We start from the raw sequence: 19551 nt of genomic DNA, 5'->3' as shown, positions 1-19551 counted from the left end.
GGACCACCTGTGCTTTTGGGCTTCAGTTTCCAGCAGTCATGGATGATGGGAGCTGTAGTCCAGCCTCATTCTGGGGGCACCACATGGGCTAATCTTGAATTAGCACGATGGGCTGATTAGTTGCAGCCCTGACAGGTTGATCCTGCACCTTCCATTTGCCAGGCAGACTTGAGCTCTGCCAGTGTGCAGGATCCAGAGAGTGCTGGTGACCTCAGCAAACCATGTCCCTTGGGGTGGACGGGGCTTTTCGTCGGGGAGGGGAGATCTCTGCTTGACCCTCTCCTGCTTTCTGTTCCAGAGGGAGCTCCTTTTCGACGAGCGCCTCGTCCTCCAGCAGCTCAGGTACACAGGGATGCTGGAAACCGTGAGAATCCGCCAGTCCGGCTACAGTGCCAAGTTCACCTTCCAGGTACCACTGAGCAGTGGAGCAGGCAGCTCTCTCCCTTGCCCTCGTGCCAGGGAAGAAGACCCCCTTGCTTCAGCATCCATCAGAGATCCTGGCCGGGTTTATTCCTGGCTTGGTCTGGGGCAAAAGTGTGCCCTCCTGCAATTTATTGGGGCACTGAAATATTTCACTTTTTGAAATATGGCCACCCTACTTTAATTAGTTTATGAGCTCCCATTGCTCAGTCCCTGCTCCTGCCAACCTAGCAGTTTGAAAGCACGTCAAAGTACAAGTAGATCAATAGGTACCACTCCGGCGGGAAGGTAAACGGCATTTCCGTGCGCTGCTCTGGTTCGCCAGAAGCGGCTTAGTCCTGCTGGCCACATGACCCGGAAGCTGTACGCCGGCTCCCTCGGCCAGTAAAGCGAGATGAGCGCCGCAACCCCAGAGTCGGCCACGACTGGACCTAATGGTTAGGGGTCCCTTTACCTTTACCACTTTTATACGCTCTGGCCGGCAGCATCTTTCCAGGGTCTTGGGCACAGAGACAATTACACCTGCCACCTTTCAGAAACCGGAGGTGTTTGCTAAGTTGTTTGCTTCTTGTCGCTGCCTCCCCAGGATTTTGTTGACCAGTTCCAAGTCCTGCTGCCCAAGAGTGCCAAAGCCTGTAAGGAGGAGATCGCGGCCTTGTTGACGAAGCTGCAGCTGGGTGCCGGCAGCTACCAGATCGGGAAGACCAAGGTCTGTCCTTGTGGGGCTTGTTGTTACTTCTGAGCCAGCCCAATCTCCCTCCAGGAGCCGCAAAGTCTTCTTAAGAATCCTTGTGTGTGGAGATCAAGCTGTGAGGGGGGTTTTGAGCGCAAAAAACCCTCTTCCTGGGGGTACATTTATTTATTTTAAAAACTGGTATGAATCACTTCACACCCATGCACCCATAGTCTTTCTTTTAATTTTTTAATTCGTTTTCATTTTTAGCAATGGTCATCAGATCATAATCATTTTACAAATAGGATTCTCAGAATCCCAAAACTTCCCTCCACCCCTCCATGGTTTCCCTAAATATTCTTTTCAAACTGCATCGTATCTTATTCTCCAAATTTTCTTAAAACTCAGTGGTAACCATGATTCTCACTTCATGGCAAGTGTTGTTTTTTTACAATCCTGCCAATGTTTTTAATTGCTTACAGTGTTCTTTCAAGCAGCTTATAAAATTTCCCCGTTCTTTATTAAATTTATTGTCCTCTTGATCTCTGATTTTACAGGTCATTTTTGCCATTTTGGCTTAGCCCATCATCTTTACCAGCCATTCTTACATGCACCTATATTAATCTTAGATATACACAGTGCTTTTTTCAGCTGAAACCCACTGGATTTCTGACACCTTTCAGGTGTGTTCTGACAGCTCTTTAGGCTCGTCAACTTTGGCTGCTCAGCATCGCCCACCACCTCTTACACTAGAGAAAAGCCCTGGATATGTATATGTATACAAGTGGTATACAACATAAAACAACGTCATTTAAACCAAAACACAGCACTAAACTTTTAAAAAGTATAAAAGCATAGCTCTTTGCCTATTGATATCAGGCACTTACTAAGTGCATTTTTGTTTAGAAAGCTGGTGTGTTTTAATCTGCTTTTAGTCTCCTTTAGCTGTTGTTAATTTTATTGCTTTACCTTTTTTTGTAAACCGCTTTGAGGTTTTGTTTTGACAGTCGAGCTGAGTATATAAGTTTTACAAAAAATAATAATAATGGGCATTGCATAGAAAGCATGGCTTGAGAGCCGCCGCGGTCGCTCCTGAGCAGCGCCAGAGGCCAGTCTTGGTCCCTCTCCCCAAGTGACCCCGGCTGGCCTCTCCCTCCCTCTGCAGGTGTTCATGAAGGAGGCCGTGCGGCAGGTGCTGCAGGACACCCTCCACAAGGAAGTCATCCGCAAGATCATCGTCCTCCAGAGCTGGCTGCGGATGGTGCTGGAGAGGAGGCGCTTCTTGCGGGCTCAGCAGGCGGCCGTCACCTTGCAGGTAGGAGGGGCCTCCTTCCGCTCCCCACCTTACAGAAACACAAGAAGCTCCCTTGCACAGAGTCCGGCCCGTCCTTCCGTCCTACTAGGGGTTTCCGGCACTGACAGGCAGCAGATTTACCGTATTTTTCGCTCTATAACACGCACCCGACCATAACACGCACGTAGTTTTTAGAGGAGGAAAATCTGCAGGCATGCCACCCGTAGGCATTTCCCCTTACTTTCTAGGAGGAAAAAAGTGAGTGTTATGGTGCAAAAAATACGGTATGTGCAGATGGGAGAGACGCAGTCCATACCACGTGAAATGGACCAGAAGCCAGGTGGTCCATCTGCCCCTACCTGCTAATAATAATAATATTTTCAATAATTTTATTATTTACACCCCACCCATCTGGCTGGGTTTCCCCAGCCATTTCATTTCATTACTCTACTTGCTGATGTTTAATTTTAGTGTTTACTCTTGGATTCTAATGCCTTATTGCATACTGCGTTATTTGGTATAAGTTTTTCTAAAAGTTATTGTGACTTTTTATATAGGATCTGATTATTATTTTAAACAACTTATATTAAATAAAGTAATATTCAGTAGTCCATTAGAATATAATAGTACACAGTAAAATTAAATATCAGCAAATAATAGATTCACTCTTAACAATTACAATAATTTCTAAACTGTAGCCAGTAAAAACAGCAGCAAGTTGCAGTGCAGAAAACACAATGCAATGTGAGAAGCAAAGACACACAGCTTCTCACCTGTCCTTCCTGGGCCCCCAGGCTTGCTGGCGTTCCTACCGTGTCCGGAGGGCGCTGGAGAGGGAGAACGCAGCCCTCTACATCCAATCGGTGTGGCGCGGGTACCGGGAGCGGAAGTCTTACGGCCGGCAGAAGGCGAGGATTTGCCTTGTTCAGGCTCTGGTCCGAGGACACCTGCAGCGCAAGAGGTGAGGGGGGCAAGGCGCTCTCTGCGCATTTTGAGCCCCGGGGGGGGGGGGGACTGTGGTGCGGGAGGAGAGCCCTGCCTGATCAGACAAGAAGTCCGCAGGGCCGGCATTGTTCAGCCTTTGCGCTCGGTGTCTCCCTTCATTTTCTCTTACCGTGCCCCATTAAACCAACTGTTGATTCCCCACACACACCTTGCAATCTAGATTTCATCAAATGATTGCCGACAAAAAGCGGGAGGAAGAAGCAGTCGCGCAGGCTCTTGTGGAGCGGCAGCAGCAGCAGGTGAACGGGCTACACCAGCCAGAGGAGCACGTCTCAAGCCAGGCTCCGGCAGAGTCCACGGAGGCGTCCCTGGACCAGACAGGCGAGGCTGAGGCCGAGGAAGGAGCCGGGAGCAGCGGCGACAGCAGGGGCCAGTCCCCTCCACTCTCCCAAAAAGGTCTGGCCAGCAGCCGGGAGAAGCGGGCGTTCCGCCGGCAGAGGGGCCTGGAGCACAACGAGCTGCAGAGCAAGCATGTTGCTTTCTCGGTGGATGACCCCCGCAGCAGTGGGGAAGGCGGCCCGTCCAAGGGGGAAGGGGGCCACACGCCTGAGCGGCCCAGAGCAGAAGGGGAGCAGGAGGCGGGGGTCTCCCCTCAAGCGCATCCTGGCAGCGTGCCGGGAGAGAGAGCTCCAGGCGGCAAGGAGGACCGGCTTCCTGTGGACGGTGGCATTCCGGCCCCTGCACTGAAGCAAGAGGACAGAGCTGGGGCGAAAGAGGACTCCAATGGGCTGGGGAGGCAGGATAGCCCCAAAATCCGCATCAGCCAGAGCTTCACGTACCCCGAGAGGCCCACGGATCTGGCCCTCGTCCACCCTGGCGGCCTGGCCAGCAGCTGGAGCTTCCGGAGCCCGGCCGACAAAGGCCGGCGGGCGTCTCAGAAGGAGCTGGACAGCCCCCCTTCCTTCCACATCCAGCGGTACCAGGATGACCCCGGGAAGCTGCGGGACAAGCGGGAGAGGTGGAAGGGGAAGAGGCGGCTGGCCGGAGGCGGGCAGAGCGACGGGCTGAGCCAGTCCTTGGACGAGAGGAGGCAGCCGGCCCGGACTCCCTCCCCGCAGCTCAGGTGAGCCCTGCTTCCAGGGGGTGGAAGGAGCACTGAATCCCCCAGGATTCTTTAGGGGAAGCCAGGAAATAGCATCACAGCGCTTTAAGCGCATGGTGTAACTATGGCCATAGTATCCGGCCAGGAGAGCTTTTGTAGAGTCACATAAGCCAAAGGAGAGCAGTTCTCCCGGCTGGATGAGATACTGAGAAGGATCAGAGAAAGAGCTATAATGCAGGATTGTGTGCCTGTCCCTATACTTGCTTGATTTCTTTCCTGCCTGTCAATTTTGTGGCTGCGGCCTCCGTATTTGGAGGGGTGTTGAAAGGACCAGCGGGAAGCCGCTTTCCCCCCAACCCCTAAATATGCAGCAGCAACTCAGTTCTGTCTTATTTTATAGGCAGACAATGCGATATCAAGGTCAGACGACAGTGGCCAAAGAGAGCTAGCTTTGTGCTGACGGTTTGTCCGCACAGATTGAAATTGTACCTGCTCTTGGCCTCCAAGGGGCCCCCTTTCCAAAGGCGAGAAACACCTGCAGCCCTCCAGCAGCAGGCTCCCCAAAGGGGCCCCCGATCCCTGGAATGGGTGGCTCCATTTTGAAACGCCTCTTTCTCCCTCTTTGCAGGAAAAAGGAGACGGCGTCTTCCTTGGACGACATTCCCAGGCTCGCTGTCCCCACCCAGGTAAGGGCAGTGCACAGGCAGATTGGACCTGGTTTGTTTGGGGGGGGTGCAGTTACAGAATTCTGCCCACCACCGCAAAGTTTGAGCAAAGAGTGGCAGAGGGTCCTACGTGTTGCATCCGGCAGAGTTCTACGCAGAGAAGACTCACTGGAACTAACAGATGGAAATGGCTAATTTCAGGGGTTCTAGCCTGAGTAGGATTGGGTTGGTACAGCCCCAGTGTGTTATTCCTGCATCAAACCAGCTTGTTAGGAATCACAAGTGAGGAGAATTGCTGCTGTGGGGCTCCAGTCCTGCTTGTGTGTTTCCTAAAAGGGGCATCTGGTCGGCCCCTGTAAGGACTAGGCTCCGGGCCCCTTTGGGTCAGATCCAGCTTCTGCTGGAGTCTTTCTCATGGGCAGTTTGCTTCTTTCCATCTCGCACAACAACCTCAGAACGTGCTGGAAGGTGACCAGAACGACAAGAAGCCTCTCACACCACCCAGGCAGGCCCAGGAGCTGCTTCCTCCTCCCGTCCTGGACGCAGCCAGCCCCACAGCCACCTCTGCCCAGCAGGTGGACGGCAGGTATGTGCTCATGCTCTGCTTGTCCAGGCAGAAAACCCGCAGGGCTCTTTCAGCGTGGACATTGGCGCTGGAGAGCCCCCCCCCCCGTGCTGTCCTAGTATCCCAGACCCACTCTAACAACTCAGCGGTTGTTCTACAAAGGGAGCTGCTCTGGTGCAAAATTCATGGTTGGCCAAGCCCCTCCTCCTTCACCTCTTAGGGTCCTGGCCCTTGTTTTCTGAAGGGCCAGCCATGCGTCCCCAAGTTTGGGCCTCGTGGGACAGAGTCGCCCCTGATCCTGAGAGCCATTGTGGGCTGGGGGGAAGTGTTCTTCCGCCTTGGGTTCCTATTAGCCCCACCTAGTTTAGCCACGGATGATGGGTGTTGTAGTCCACCCAGATTGAAAGCCAGGTGTATGATGATGATGATGGTGATCATTTATTATTATTTATACCCCGCCCACCTGCCAGCAGCTTGGAGGGAAAGGGGGGTTGCTCTGTGATGCCGGAAATAAAATCCCAAGCAGCGGCAGCTCCTTCTCCCTGGCAGGCCCTTTCATCCTGCCGCCACCCTCCTCCTCAAAGCCTCCTTTCCCCCATCAGGTCTGCCTTCAAGAGCCCCCTGTGGAAATTCTTTGGGCCAAAGCCAGAGAGGAAGAACCTCAAGGAGAGTCCCAACGTGTCGGACGAGGGCGAGAGTTTCCAGCTCTTGGCCTGCGTGCTACCCATGGAGGGGCCAGCGCAGAGGGCGGCAGAAGGTGAGGTTTGTGGGTAGCCAGGTATGTGGTGAGAAGAGAGAGAGAGGCAGGGAGAAGGGAAGAAGGGAGCCTTTCCTGGGTGGTTGACCTCCAGGTCTCGCAAGCGTCTTGCCTCCTGTACAAAACATACAATTCACATTCGTTGCTCTGCCTACCTCTGCCTTGCCACCTGCAGGCGGCCCTCGGAAGCTTGCCCAGGAGAGAATGTGGCCCTCATACCAACAAGCGTTTCCCCTCCCCAACATAAGCTGAAGGCTTGTGCGTCTTCTCTGAGGGGTTTCTAGCTGGGGGGGGGGGGGTTATGGGCTGGCAGAGAAGAGCTGCCTTGAGCCCCGCCCTCGGCGTTTGTCCCCCGCAGCTCCCTCCGGGCCTCCTGACCACCCCTCTGGGGAGGAGCGCCAAGCCAAAGAAGGGGGCAAGGCGAAGAGAAGCCGCACCCTGAAGATCAGGAAAGTGAAGACAGCGCCCGAGAAGTGGCGTGCGCCGTTCCTGAGGGATATCACCAACGCCAACGAGCTGAAGTACTTGGACGAATTTCTTCTGAACAAGGTGAGAGTGGCCCAGCCACAAGAAGTCAGGGTTTTTTGTTCTGGATTTCACTTCATCTTAAAAAGCTGTCCGGATGCCTGAGATGGCTGCATCATTCAACAGAGGAATCAAAGCGACTTAACCAGATAGAGCACAAACAGATAAATCCAGTTTTTATAGAGATTACAGAATGCACCTTCCTCCTCAGAGTATCGGCGATTAAATCCGTGTCTCTGCTTCCCCCGCACCTCCTAGATAAACGATCTCCATTCGCAAAAGTCCGCCATCGAGTGCTTGTTTTTCGAAGCCACCGAGAAGTTCCGTGGCAACATAAAGACGATGTACTCCACCCCCGTAAGTAGCACTGGGAGCGGGGACTTCATGTCTCACGTCCTGCTCCCACCTTTCCAGACTGAGGAAGCGCTTCCTCAGCAAATCAGAGGGGAAGCCCCTCTAGCCCAGAGCCCTGTGCGGCAGAGGCGGCTGCTGTTGTCGATCAGGCAACGTGTGGATCGTTGTTAAATGAATGAACTTGCAGCGCGGCCTCTTTCCGCAGAACGGGCAGATCCACGTCGGCTACCAAGACTTGATGGAGAACTACCAGCTGCTTGTGGTCAACATGGCGAAGCAGAGGGAGGAGAAGGAGGTCAAGCTGGTCCTCAACCTCTTCCAGTCCCTCCTCGACGAGTTTGCCCGCAGCTACGCCAAGAAGGAAGACCTGGGGCCAGCTAAGGTCTGTGACAGCTCCTCCTTCCCTCGTGGGGCCAGCCAGACTTCCCAGGAGAGTTTTGTGGGTGTGGGTCGTATGGATCGCTTAGGGATGGAGACCTGTGCCCAGAAAACCCTCCCTCTGCCACAGGGGAGACCCCACCCCTTCCTCCCATGGGGGCTGTTTCTACTGTCCCCCTCAGCCAGTTTTGACTCTTGGCAGGCCGGTTCCTCGGGTAAAAGGGTTGGGAGCCACAATTCCCATCCTTCCTCACCTAGTTGTGCCGACACTGAGGATGATAGGAAGAGAAAAGAGATGGGGGAATGATATTTTTTCCTTCTCATTCTCTCCTCGACCAACAGCAGAGCAAGGCTCAGAAGAAGAAGCGGAAACAGGAGCGCGTGGTGAGTGGCGTTCTGCCAGGGCTCAGATTCGGTCGACACTGGTGGCTTAAGTGGAAATAAGGGCCTATCTCCCCGAGTCCCCATGCTCCTAAGCATGTTAAGAGCGCTGTTCCCTCCAGAGAGAAGTGGCGGAGCCGTAACGCCCCTTCCCTTTGCCCGTCCCGCTTGCAGATCGAAGAGCTGAACGGACACATGTTTGGGAGCTACCAGGTGAACATCCTGCAGTCGTGTGAGCAGTGCTGCTCCTACATCTGGCCCATGGAGAAGGCCTGTCTCTGCCGCAGTAAGTGGCGGGGGGGCAGAGGGAGGGGCTCACGTCTTGGCCACCCGCCACCCTCCCTTTCCTTTTACATTTCCGGCACACGTTTGAGCTGCTTCTGCACATTTCTGCCATTTTACTGGGTGTCACATAGCAACGCTACACCGTCTCTCTCCTCTAGTCTGCAAGCTGACCTGCCACAAGAAGTGCCTTTGCAAGATCCAGAGCGGATGCATGTCCTCGGCTGCAAAGAAGGTGGGCGACACACACTCCCCCTGCCCAGCCCCCCCCCCAGGTGTTTGGGGCTGGGTCTCCCATCAGCCACAGGTGGCCCAGCCGTGTTAAAGTCCAAAACGCTTGAAGGAAACCTGGTTTAGAGTCCCTCTCTCTGTCTCTCTCTCTCACACACAAATATGCTGCCCCCCCCCCCGGCTCACGCTCTGCCCCCTCTCCCGTTCCCAGGGCGACCATGACCTGGAGCCCCGCCACTTTGGGGTGGGTGTCGGCGCCCTGACCAGCGAGAAGAACTCCGTCCCTGTCGTCATGGAGAAGCTGCTGGAGTACGTGGAGATGCACGGCCTCTACACGGAAGGCATCTACCGGAAGTCGGGCTCAGCCAACCGCATGCGGGAGCTGCGGCAGGCCCTTCAGGCGGGTAAGCCGCCGCTTTCCCAGGGAGCTGTGCTGAGGAGGAACGCTGGGAGTTCTTTTCCAATATCACCCACCTTCCCTCCTCCTTCTATTTCTCCTCCTCCTCAGACCCAAACTCGGTGCGGCTGGAGAATTACCCCATCCATACCATCACCGGGATCTTCAAGCAGTGGCTGAGGGAGCTTCCCGACCCCCTCATGACCTTTGCCCAGTACCACGATTTCCTGCGGGCTGTGGGTGAGTTTCCGAGGGCCGGGCTGTGAGCCTGTGTGAGAGAAAGCGCCCCTTGCAATGCCAAAAGCCCCGGGTTCCGTCCCAAATGGTGCCTCCTTAAACACTTTGTCACTATTTCATTAATTTCAGCAGAGTCCCTCCGTTTCATAAGCCGTTCCTCCTTCGCTGGTGGTATTCCTTCTTCTGCATATAAATAAGTCAGCTTTTTTGGGACTCCTGCCCCCGTTATTCCTAGCAAAAAGGCTTCAGGTCTTTTTTTAGGAATTATCTGTTTAAACATCCTTTTCAGTTGGCAGGCCCTCCATCTTCAGCTCTGCCGCTCTGAGCACCTGTTGTGGGTGGGCGGCAGCAGCAGCAGGCGAAGGGCTCCCTTGCCTGTGAGCCCCGGTGCTCTGCTCTCACCTTCCCCCTCTCCCCACAGAGCTCCCGGGGAAACAGGAACAGCTCTGCACCATCTACAGCGTCCTGGAGCAGCTCCCGCAGGCCCACCACGACACTCTGGAGCGACTGGTCTTCCACCTGGTCAAGTAAGGACCCCCCACATGCTCTGCGTCCCCCCCCCCCGTGTGTAGCCACAGCTCCACAGTATTTGCAGGCGCATCTGAAATCCCGAGAGGGATGTCACTGACTTTGTGTTTGTCCTGCTTTTCGGACGATCCTTTTCCAAAGTCACTAACCGTGCGTTTCTAAACGAGAGAGGAGTTACAGCGTCAGGCTTGCAGAACTCAAATAACCAGGCACACAAGGAAAGAGGGAGGGGAGGGTGAAGGGCGAGGAGGGAGATCCGTTTCCAAACCGGGAGCAAAGTAGTGACCTCTTAAGACAGCATTATCCTCCCACTGGGGCCAGCAAAAGATGCTGGCAGCATCCACAGGGACCGCCAATGTGTCCTTTCTCTTTCTCTCTCTTCCAATGTGTAATTTCTCTCTCTCTCTCTGTGTGGCACAGGGTCGCCCTAGTGGAGGACTTCAACCGCATGTCTCCCAACGCCCTGGCCATCGTCTTCGCCCCTTGCCTCTTGCGCTGCCCCGACACCTCGGACCCCCTCACCAGCATGAAGGACGTCTCAAAAACCACCATGTGAGTGAGCCCAGGGGAAGCCAGGCCTGGGATTAGTGGGGCAGGTGGAGCAGCGCTCATAGGCGCTTGGCAGGGGACCCAAAGAGTCCTCTCGCCTCCTTTGCTCCCACAAGGCCTTTCGTGAGCTGCTGCCCCACGAATAGAGACTCAGCTCCTGCGCTGGGAACTGGTTTCCTTTTTGTGACCCTGCTGCCTCCCTCCTGTGAGGCTGTAGAGCCTGGATCAGTCCCTCCTGGAAGGGTGAGGATGATCTGCCTAGGGAGAAAACGGAGCTTGGCTTGTGTGCCCCTCGCCTGTGACCACCCACCCCCACGGAGAATGCAGGGTCTCCTCTGCCCTCCCATGTACACCTCCCTCCCACACCGCCAGAGGTCTCTTGAGGGGGGTTCTGCTCCCCGCCAGCCTCTCGCCCTCCCTCTCACTCTCCTCTGCCCTCAGTTGCGTGGAGATGATCATCAAGGAGCAGATGCGGAAGTACAAGGTGAAGATGGATGAGATCTGCCAGCTGGAGGCAGCTGAGAGCATTGCCTTCCGACGGCTCTCCTTGCTGCGGCAGAACTCGGTAAGCTGTTCCCTGAGCAAAGCCTGCCTGTGGATTGCCCGGTGGGGTGGGGAAGTGGCTTGTGAAGTGGGAGCTGCTGCCAGTCCCAAAAAGGAGCTGTTGGTTTGAGTGGGCACATCCGCTGGCACCCACCAGGAGTTTAGGACCTCCAAAGAGCCCTGCAGCAGAGTCAGGCCCAAGGGGCCCCCTGTAGCCCAGCCTCCTGTTCTCGAAGGGGCCACTTGGATTCCTTCAGGAAGGCCGCAGGCAGGGCCGAGAAGGCCAGAGCCCCCCTCTGACTGCCAAGAGCAACCAGAGGGCCAGGACAAAGAGGGACCGTCCGGCCCAGCACCCTGTTCTTCCCATGGGCACCAAGGGGTCCCCGAGGGAAGCTCCCAGGCAGGAGCAGAGGGCAGCAGCAGCAGCAACAGAGAGGCTGCCATGTTGGACTGCAGCCTCCCCATTGGCAGAAGGAGGTGCATCTGTACAAATTTAGCAGAGAAAAAACCTGCCAAAAGCTGAATAAGATAATGCACTTCCTAGTGTGACATCCATAGAGGAGACCCATTAAAATAAATGGACGTGACAAACTTAGCTCCATTCATGTCAGTGGGTTTACTCTGAGTGTAAGTGATTGGGATACAACATGGATTGGTTGGATTAGGGCAGGTGTTCCTCACCGCCAGGGGTCCCTGCTCTGCAGTAGACCTGCATCACGACTAGTTTTTCATGGTGTTTTCATTGCTCCTTTTTGTAATTTGTTGTGCTGTTTCAGTTCTCTGGGATTCAGATTGCAACAACAGCATTGGGAGTAAATGAAGTAAAAATGTTTCCTTCGTTCTCAATATCACATCTTTGTGTGCACGTGTTGCAATTTGAATTCTGCGGGGAAAGAAACGAAAGGAAATAGATTTAGAAATCGCCCTGCATCTAGCACAGCACGTTGCAATTGCTGTGGCAGGCAGGCAGATTGTGAAACACCTCCGCCGAGGCCACGCCGACAATTTTGCAATTGATTCAAGGAGAGTCCGGAAAGAAATTGTGCGCCTCTGACGTCTGTGAGTGTGGCCATCGTCTCTTTCTCCCTTTTTCTAGCTATGGCCTGTAAAACTTGGGTTTTCCTCTCCCCGCAAGGGAGCGCCGGTAGGTAGACACTCTCAGTGCATGACAAGTGGCGTGTGTGTGTTCCCCCGCTTTCTCTTTGACGGCCACAGAGCATGACCCCCAAAGCCAGAAAAGGCGACTTTTCAGAGCTGTTTTGTTTTTTAACCTGTACCGCATGTTGCGTGGCTGCACGTATCCCAAGTCACAACAGTCGTGTCCAAATTGTGGTTTGTGGGGAGGTTGTAAAGCTATGCTTCTCTTTCAGAAAATAGAAACTGCTGCAGGTCTTCTCAGGGCTGCCTTGGAAGTCACCCCCCACTCTCCTTCCTTTCTTTAAAAAAAGGATTTCACACTAACACCTGACGTTCTATTCATATATACAGTCATATATATGTGCCTTTTATTCTAATTAAAGTAGCATATGCTGGCTGGCTTGTGTCTGCTTGGTGGCAAGGGAAGAAGGCTCTTTGCACATGGGCAGAAGCAGCCTTTAACACTGTGTCGGGCGTGTCCTCCCACCCAAATCTCACGGTGTGTAAAAATGAACATTCCTGGATACATAGGAAGCTTGGAGCAGGCTGTGAGGCTACTGAAACCTTTGGGGTTCTCCTCCCAGTTCAGCCTCACCACAGCCCTGTGAGGTAGACCCGAGAGTGGCCCGTCTACCTGCGCTGCCCCCTGATCTTCCTCCTCCCTCCTCAGTGCCCTTTCCGCACTGCACCGGTTTTGCCGCCTGGGAAAAGCCGGCGAGCGTCAAATTGCCCACCCAAAGGGTGCTGCTTCGTGTCTCATTGCAACCCTGGAGGCTTTTCGGTTGGACGGGCTTTGAAGGACCCTTTGCCTCCTTCCTGGCCCAGAACAGACACCAGACCTTGCCGTCTCTCACCCCCCCTTCCTTCCAGAGCAAAGGCTCCCCAGAGGCTGGGTCAGACGACGGCACTGCGCCAAAACTGGGCGCTATCCCGGAGGGAGAGGAGACCGACAACCGGGAAAAAGAGCTGTTGATTGAGAGGATCCAGTCGATCAAGGAGGAGAAGTGAGTGGCAGGCCCCCGAGGGGGGAGCGGAGGGGGGGTTGGCTGGGAGCCAGAGGAGGAGTTTCCCTCCCAGCTGCCCTGGCATTTTGGGGGCAGCGATTGCCACAGCAATCTGGGCGTCCCATTAAGAGAGAGGGAAACTTTTCCAGGCCATGCAGAGCTTTGTGAGCATCTCTAACGCCGCCCCTTCCTTGCCTTTTCTCCTCTGGGAGCGTGGTGAGCATGGCCCTTCCGTTCTCTCTCCGCCACAGGGAAGACATCACCTACCGATTGCCAGAGCTGGACCAGAGGGGCTCCGACGAGGAAAACCTGGACTCAGAGACGTCGGCCAGCACCGAGAGCCTGCTGGAGGAGCGAGGGGGCCGCCCGGACCCCGACAGCCAGTATTAAGGTGCCTGCTTCTGCTTTCTGGGGAACCTGCCTGGGACTGAGCCCACCCCCTTGGCCCAGCGCTGGCAGCAGACGCCCGAAGGCAAGAGGAGCCCTTCCCGTCACCAGCATGGCGCTGCCCCGGGGTTTGGAGCTGGGACGTTCCCTGACTGCCTTAAAACAGGAACAAAATTCTGTGCCTCATGCCTTCTGGTGCACCAGTGGTGTCCACACTGGCTGGGATTTTAGGCAGGGGGCGTTCTCAGGCCCCACCGCCGAGACCCCCTCCAGCAACCCACTGGGCGGTGCTGTGCCACCCTGCCCGTCGTTTCCGAAATATTTCTTGGATGACGCCGGCTGCTCACAGCCCCTTGTGTCCCCGTTCTCTCTTTGAAGGAAGCAGTGAGCCCCTTGCGCCCGGTGCCTCCCCCCACCTGCCAAAGACGCAGCCGGATCGCCAAGCACCCTGGTCTTCCCTGCCGGGGCAAGGCTGCCCCCTCTGCCTCCGGGCAGGAGCTGCTGCCTCCTCCTCCTCCTCTGCTGTTGCTGCTCCAGGAAGGGCCACTGCTGTGAACTGCCAAGCTCCAGCCGCTTCTCTGCAGCCCTGGACCCCAGGACCCGGGGTCTCCTCCACCCTCCTGATTCTCTGGGTTGCCAGCAGGTCTCTGGCAAGTCTGGCTCCAGAGCTGCCCCTCAAGGAAAGTTCTCCTGGCCCTCTGCCTACGGATGCGTCCCGTCCTCGGAAAAGGAGCTGGCAATTGTGAGCAGCCTGGGGAACCGGCCTTAGCACTTCTCCTCCCGCCCCAGTCCATGGTGCCTTGCGCACCCTTTCTCCCGACAGACTCTGACCGGACCCCTCGGAGGGGAGTCAGGGGGCAGAGAGACGCCCCCCTTTCCATTTCGCATCCCCTTCCTCCGTCCTGTCTGACGACTTTCCAAGTGGTTTACAAGAACTGTTGGGTTTGTGTTTTGTTGTTGTTTTTGTAATAACGCTTTGAACAGAGACCAAAAAGAAGACGAGATGCATCGTTGTTCATATTAAAACCGTGCACTTTTTTGAGAGAGGAGAAGGGAGTCCGAGTTGTTCTTGGCAGCGGGACGGAGGCTGAACTCTGGGAGTTGGCCAAGGCTGTGGAGGGCGCTTGTGGGCTCCCCACTTCATGCCTGCAGGAGCAGGGAGCAGGGTGCTGCTCACTGCAGACCTCACTCCTCGCAGTTCCACACCCCCAAAAAAATCCTGCTTGTGTTTTTGCTGGTGGAACTCGCCTTGAATCCTGAGCAGTTTCTCTCTGTGTGTGTGAGTAGAGGGGTGGGGAGGGTTGCTTAAATCTAACAAAACGGGGGGTTTTTAAAAACAAAAGAATGTTCCTTGCCCCCCCCCCACCGGCAAGAGGTAGGTGTATTTGTTTGCCTTTGTCACTGCCCCCCCCCCGAAAATAGGACTCAAAAGACACACCAAGACAAGAAGGCTCGCTCACATTTTCTGTACAATTCCCATTTTATTTCTGGTTTTTTGTGTTTTTTTTGCAAAAGCAGCAAATAGCCCGTTATAACAAACCTGAGCAAACCTGATCATCGGCTTTAGGGAAGGAGGGGCTGGAGGTGTCCTCACCAAGAGAACAGGGGGAAATGAGCATTTTGCCTTTAAAGCAAGAGAAACCTTTTTTTGGGGGGGGGGAGAAAAAAGAGGGAAGAAGAATGCACCGGAAAAAGTTCTAGATTAAATTAATATCAATAATAATTAAATTTCAACCCCCTCCCCATCAAACACCATCCATTTGTGCGCACGCGTTCTGTGGGGGGTTGAAGAGGAAAGACCTCCTGGGGGTGTCTGCACCCTCTACCCCTTTTTGGGGGGTGGGGAGGAGCCAGGACCCCCCCACCATCCTTACTGCACCTTAAAAGGGGGGATGAAGATGGTGATGGTGACAAAACGAGGGGGGGTCAGCACCGTGGAAGCCTCACAGTGGGGAGAAGAGGGTGTTCTCCACTTCCGGCGTCAGTCTGGGGTGGAACGAGGGGAGCCCCACCCCAAAGTCTGGTGGAGGAAAGAGGAAAATAGGGGGGAGGCATCAGTTGTTGTTTCTAAGGCACATTCAAAATCCATCACAAAGCAAAACTTGTCTATTGCAGAAACGCAGAACTGATAAAAACTGCAAAAAAACCCCAACAGATGGAGTCAAACCGCCTTGGCTAAACTGGGCGCTCCCCAGCTAGAGATGGTTGGACTACAACTCCCAGTGCGCCTAGCCAGGTCAGTGAGAAGCAGTTGGGGAACCTTTGCCCCTCCGGCCGCTGCCAAACTACAGTTCTCCTCACCTCTGCCTGATGGGAGTTGTTGCCCAACCTTCTCGGTGTCCAACGTTACACCCCAGCATTGGCCAAACTCAAGTAGACCCCTGGGCGCTGCTCTGAGTAGGATTTGGGGAAACCGGGCGCTGCCAAACTACAACTCCGGGGGCAACGGGAGCTGTAGTCCTGAGCGGGGGTCCCCCGCGCCTGCCAGCCAGCCCAGCCGCCTCCCGTGCCACCCCAGGGACGAAGGGAAGGTCCCCCGCCAGCCCCCCCCCACTCACCCATTTCTCCGTCCAGGCGCCCGGGCGGGGAGGGGTTCTTGCGGTGGTCCTCGACGTGCTGGGTGACCTCCTCCCGCGACGCCGTCGAGTAGGAGCACTGCAGGCAGTTGTAGCGCCCTCGCGTGTGCTCCCACACGATGCGGCTGTTGGAGGAGTGCCCTGCGGGGCGCCAAAAAAGAGAAGGATCAGCCCCGGAGCAAGCGGACAAATACGCTTAAGAGGAGATGGAAACCTGCGCCAGCTTCCTAAATATCTGGGGAGGTTTCTCTCCAGGGTGGAAATTGATTTAAATCATGGTTTAAATCAGTCCCACGACTATGAATGAATTCCTACGCCCCACAAACAATCCAGAGATGCATTTGAATTAAAAGAACACATTCTTCTCATGTAATTGAGAAGGTGATTGGGTTGGATACGGCCTTAGTTTCCCTACCCATGGTTTCAGAATTGTGAAATAATACAGATGACATATATTTCGTTAGAACATTATGAGCCACGTGTTGGCCTGTTAATGCTTAAAGCACTTTCTCTGCAGCATCTTGCCTGACTGCAGCTTCCGAATTGAGCGGAGCCTTCCAGAGAGCGCCCTGCCGTCAGAGTGAAACATTTAAGGGCAGTTCCCAAACCTCTCCAGTATTCCCGCCCCCTGGTGCAGGCATGAGGACTAGAAACCTGGATTAGGGCCATCTCAAATCTGAGCACATTGGGCACAATCGTTGGACTGGCAGACAGGTAACGATGGGGGGGGCAGAGAGACCCTCCTGGGGCGGGGGGGGGAAGGTCTTCCGCTCACCCTGGCTTTTCTTCCAGACGGCGTTGGAGATGGGGAGTCCCTGTGCCGGCAGGAACGGCCGCAGGCGGCTCTGGACGGCGGCGGGAGGCAAGGCGTAGCTCCCCGGATGGACGTAAGGCAGGAAGGGTCCCGGGAGCGTGTGGGGAGCCGGCCCTGGAAACCTGGCCAGGGGCGGCGGGGGTCCGAAGAGGGAGGGCTCCAGCAGAGGGAATGCGTGGGACCCCGGGGGCAGGGCAGGCAAGGGCCCCAGGGGGCCGGCAGGGAGCGGGTCGGGGGCCGCCACCGGCGCCTCCATCTCGCCGGGGAGGATGGCTTCCTTCCTGAGCTGCTGGATGACCGTCTGCAGTTTGGGGAGGACCTCCAGCAGCTTCCCGGGGGGCTCCTTTTCCGGGAGGGGCTTCTCCGGCGGCAGGGGTGGGGTGTCGGCGGCGGCGGCTGCACCGGCGGCGGTTCTGGCGGAGGAGCAACTGTGGAGGTGCTTGAAGAGGGACCGGTACGTCCGGAAACGCGTCATGCAGTTCTCGCACCTGGAGGGGGGGACAGGTTGCAGGGGGTTGGGATGGAGGACCTCTGGAGGGCCCGTTCCCACACGCTACACCCGTCTTTTGATTCTGGAGGTTGGCAGCTCAATCCCAGCTGCTCCAAAGAGGGAGGATTGAGAAACGGGTGTCCGGGGGGGGGGGAGCCCTCCATCACCCACGCCTTCGGGCAGCTCCTGACATCGCCCACCTGGCTAAATTGCCCCAGCCACTCTGGGCGGCTTCCAACACACACAAAATTAATAATAAAACATCAAACCGCAACAATCGGATGCTATATAAAAAGTCACAATGACTTTAAAATAAACAACTTATACCAAATAAAGCTATGTGCAATAATGCATTAGAATCCCATAGTAAACGCCAAAATCAAACGCCAGCAAGTAATTAATTAGACAGTATACATGTATTATAATAAAGAAAGACTCTTCTGTCATGGATAGAAATAGCAAATCACAATGCATAAAATACCAGAAAAACCCCCTGAACTTTGGGAGTAGATTTACTTGGCCCCCTCTAGATCCTGCCCTTCATCATCATCATCATCATCATCATCATCATCATCATCATAAGAATAAGGCCTTACTTGAAGTAGCGGTTGGGCTTGTAGTGCACCTTTATGTGTTCCATGAGAACTTGCATGTTGGGGAACGATTCCAAGCAGCCCGGGGAGGAACAGCGGAAAATCTTCCCTGGGAAACAGGAGAGGCAGCTGGGCTCATTCGTTCTACAAGCCCATTTCAATAGCCATGCTTTTCACCTTCGGTCGTTACAATTTTTCTCTGTTGTATTTACATTTAAAAAATGAAAAAACTTTACACACACCCCAAAAATGGTTACTGCGGTGGAAAGTGCGAGGGAACAAAGGCAGCTCGGAGTCGGATTCGAGATCTCGCCAACCCTCTCCCCCCCCCCAAACCGGGCTTACCCTCCACCGACTGTGTGGGCCGATAATGAACCCGAATGTGATCCAGCAGCTCCTTCATGCTGCGGCAGGCCAGGCGGCAGCCGTCCCCAGAGCACTGGTAGCGTCTCCCTAGGGCGAGGCAAGAGAATTAGCTGAAGGGGGCTGGGCTGGATGACCCCTGGGGGGCCCCTTCCAACAATACAGTTCCATTATTCTACGATTCAAGAGGCCTTGGCAGCCCCGCCTGGAGCAGCTCATAGCCCCATGCCTCTATTTTCCCTTTCTGTGAAATGGGAACAACCGACACATGTCCTCTCTAGGGCAAAAGACACATCGACCGGAAGGATCCATAGGGAACTGGGAATCCTGTTCGGCGCGAGGGCCGTGTTCCCCTCCCTGGATAATCTTCCAAGGGCCTCTTGGCAGTGGTGGGGGCCGGAGGAAAACGTAGGCAAAGCTCTCAGCCTGGAAAAATGTGAGTGTTGTGCAGCAGAGCCGGTGAGGAGGGGCAAGGTTCTCAGCCCCACCTTTGGGGAGACAGGAGAGGGGGCCACCCCCAAACTAGGCCCCGTGCACCCCGTTCCTTACCCCCCCTGCTAAAAAGGGCCGCCCCGGCCTCCAGCTCACCTGGGGGTCTCCTCTTGGGCAGCCGCAGGTCCTGCTTCCGCCCCCCACCACTCGGCGTGGGGTGGCTGTGGGTCGCCGAAACCCCTGAGTTGGCCGGGCCTAGGAAGAAGAGATGTCATTGGTGGCTGGGGATCGCAGCGGGGTCCCTGCTGGGCTTGTGAAGGGCCCCCCCTCCAGCTCCACACCCCCCATGTGAATTGCTGCCAGTCCGTGCAGACAGTACAGAGCAAGATGGACCAAGGCCACTTCCTTGAGCCTTCATGAGGACTAGAAAGTTGGCTTTGTTTTTTTGGGGGGGGGAATAGGCCTGATTTCCTGCCCCTACTCACCCCCCAAAGAGGCCACGGGAGAGGTCACCAACGGCGGGGGCCCCTCTTCCTTCTCCACTTTGCTCCTGGCATGGCTGGGGGAGGATGCCCAAAGGTCTTGGGGTGCAAGTGGCGCAGCAGGTGGTGGCGGCGGTGTCTTCTCCTGGCCAGAGGGGGTGACAGGGGGCAGCTGGTTATTATTATTATCCCAAATAGGAGAGGAAAGATTGCTTCTCTGCATTCTTGAATTGATTGAGAGTGAATTTCCCCCCCCCTTACAGTGAATTCATTACAGTCACAATATATTCCTTTATTTGGGTTTTTAAAAATTGGCCGTTGGGGTTTTTTAATCCACTTTTTGCAACTCTTGCGGGGAAGAGATCAAATCATGAAGGGCAAAACCATTATAAAATAGCATTGATAAACCATCTAAAGAGCCTTTCTGGGCTAAAGGGATATTTGAAG

General features: G+C 55.1%; 2 protein-coding genes across 9 annotated transcripts in view; one reads left to right on the top strand and one right to left on the bottom strand.

Moving 5' to 3' along the window:
• The window catches only part of MYO9B (myosin IXB), a 37074-nt gene extending 23237 nt beyond the window's left edge, over positions 1-13837 (top strand). For 4 of the 7 annotated variants that reach the window (XM_053372216.1, XM_053372213.1, XM_053372218.1 and 1 more), the window contains 23 exons: positions 299-409; positions 1007-1129; positions 2259-2408; positions 3182-3348; positions 3553-4455; positions 5063-5120; positions 5555-5685; positions 6267-6421; positions 6780-6970; positions 7205-7303; positions 7506-7682; positions 8021-8062; positions 8234-8345; positions 8503-8576; positions 8784-8976; positions 9081-9209; positions 9628-9733; positions 10155-10286; positions 10725-10848; positions 11923-11970; positions 12834-12967; positions 13219-13358; positions 13733-13837. In XM_053372216.1, the coding sequence (XP_053228191.1) occupies positions 299-409; positions 1007-1129; positions 2259-2408; positions 3182-3348; positions 3553-4455; positions 5063-5120; positions 5555-5685; positions 6267-6421; positions 6780-6970; positions 7205-7303; positions 7506-7682; positions 8021-8062; positions 8234-8345; positions 8503-8576; positions 8784-8976; positions 9081-9209; positions 9628-9733; positions 10155-10286; positions 10725-10848; positions 11923-11970; positions 12834-12967; positions 13219-13357 (3498 nt within the window). In that variant the 3' untranslated portion in view covers position 13358; positions 13733-13837. The remainder of the gene's footprint in view (positions 1-298; positions 410-1006; positions 1130-2258; positions 2409-3181; positions 3349-3552; positions 4456-5062; positions 5121-5554; positions 5686-6266; positions 6422-6779; positions 6971-7204; positions 7304-7505; positions 7683-8020; positions 8063-8233; positions 8346-8502; positions 8577-8783; positions 8977-9080; positions 9210-9627; positions 9734-10154; positions 10287-10724; positions 10849-11922; positions 11971-12833; positions 12968-13218; positions 13359-13732) is intronic. The other 3 variants (XM_053372219.1, XM_053372215.1, XM_053372214.1) reach the window with 2 other exon arrangements.
• Positions 13838-14815: 978 nt separating this feature from the next.
• On the bottom strand, positions 14816-19342 carry ZNF414 (zinc finger protein 414). 2 transcript variants are annotated; one of them, XM_053372238.1, is made up of 7 exons: positions 19108-19342; positions 18779-18877; positions 18173-18280; positions 17831-17936; positions 16706-17232; positions 15913-16071; positions 14816-15374 (listed from the first exon to the last, which is right to left on the bottom strand). In XM_053372238.1, exons 1-7 carry the CDS (start codon positions 19325-19327, stop codon positions 15298-15300), a joined length of 1296 nt encoding a protein of 431 aa, XP_053228213.1. In that variant the 5' UTR covers positions 19328-19342; the 3' UTR covers positions 14816-15297. The 2 variants fall into 2 exon arrangements, with proteins under 2 accessions (XP_053228213.1, XP_053228214.1); XM_053372239.1 differs by lacking the exon at positions 18779-18877.
• Positions 19343-19551: the final 209 nt, after the last annotated feature.

This window comes from Podarcis raffonei, chromosome 18, assembly GCF_027172205.1.
Source record: "Podarcis raffonei isolate rPodRaf1 chromosome 18, rPodRaf1.pri, whole genome shotgun sequence".
Taxonomy (NCBI): Eukaryota; Metazoa; Chordata; class Lepidosauria; order Squamata; family Lacertidae; genus Podarcis; species Podarcis raffonei.
The sequence above is the reverse complement of the archived record's forward strand: the minus strand, read 5'-3'. Positions and strand labels throughout refer to the sequence as shown.

Bases quoted from the DNA above. Each gene is read 5' to 3' on its own strand.
- ZNF414 (XM_053372238.1), bottom strand. From the start codon at position 19,327: ATGCAGAGAAGCAATCTTTCCTCTCCTATTTGGGATAATAATAATAAC. The intron at 18,281-18,778 runs GTGAGCTGGAGG...GCCTCGCCCTAG, and splicing joins GCCCAAGAGGAGACCCCCAG to GGAGACGCTACCAGTGCTCT. The intron at 17,233-17,830 runs GTAAGGCCTTAT...CCCCCCCTCCAG, and splicing joins AAGCCCAACCGCTACTTCAA to GTGCGAGAACTGCATGACGC.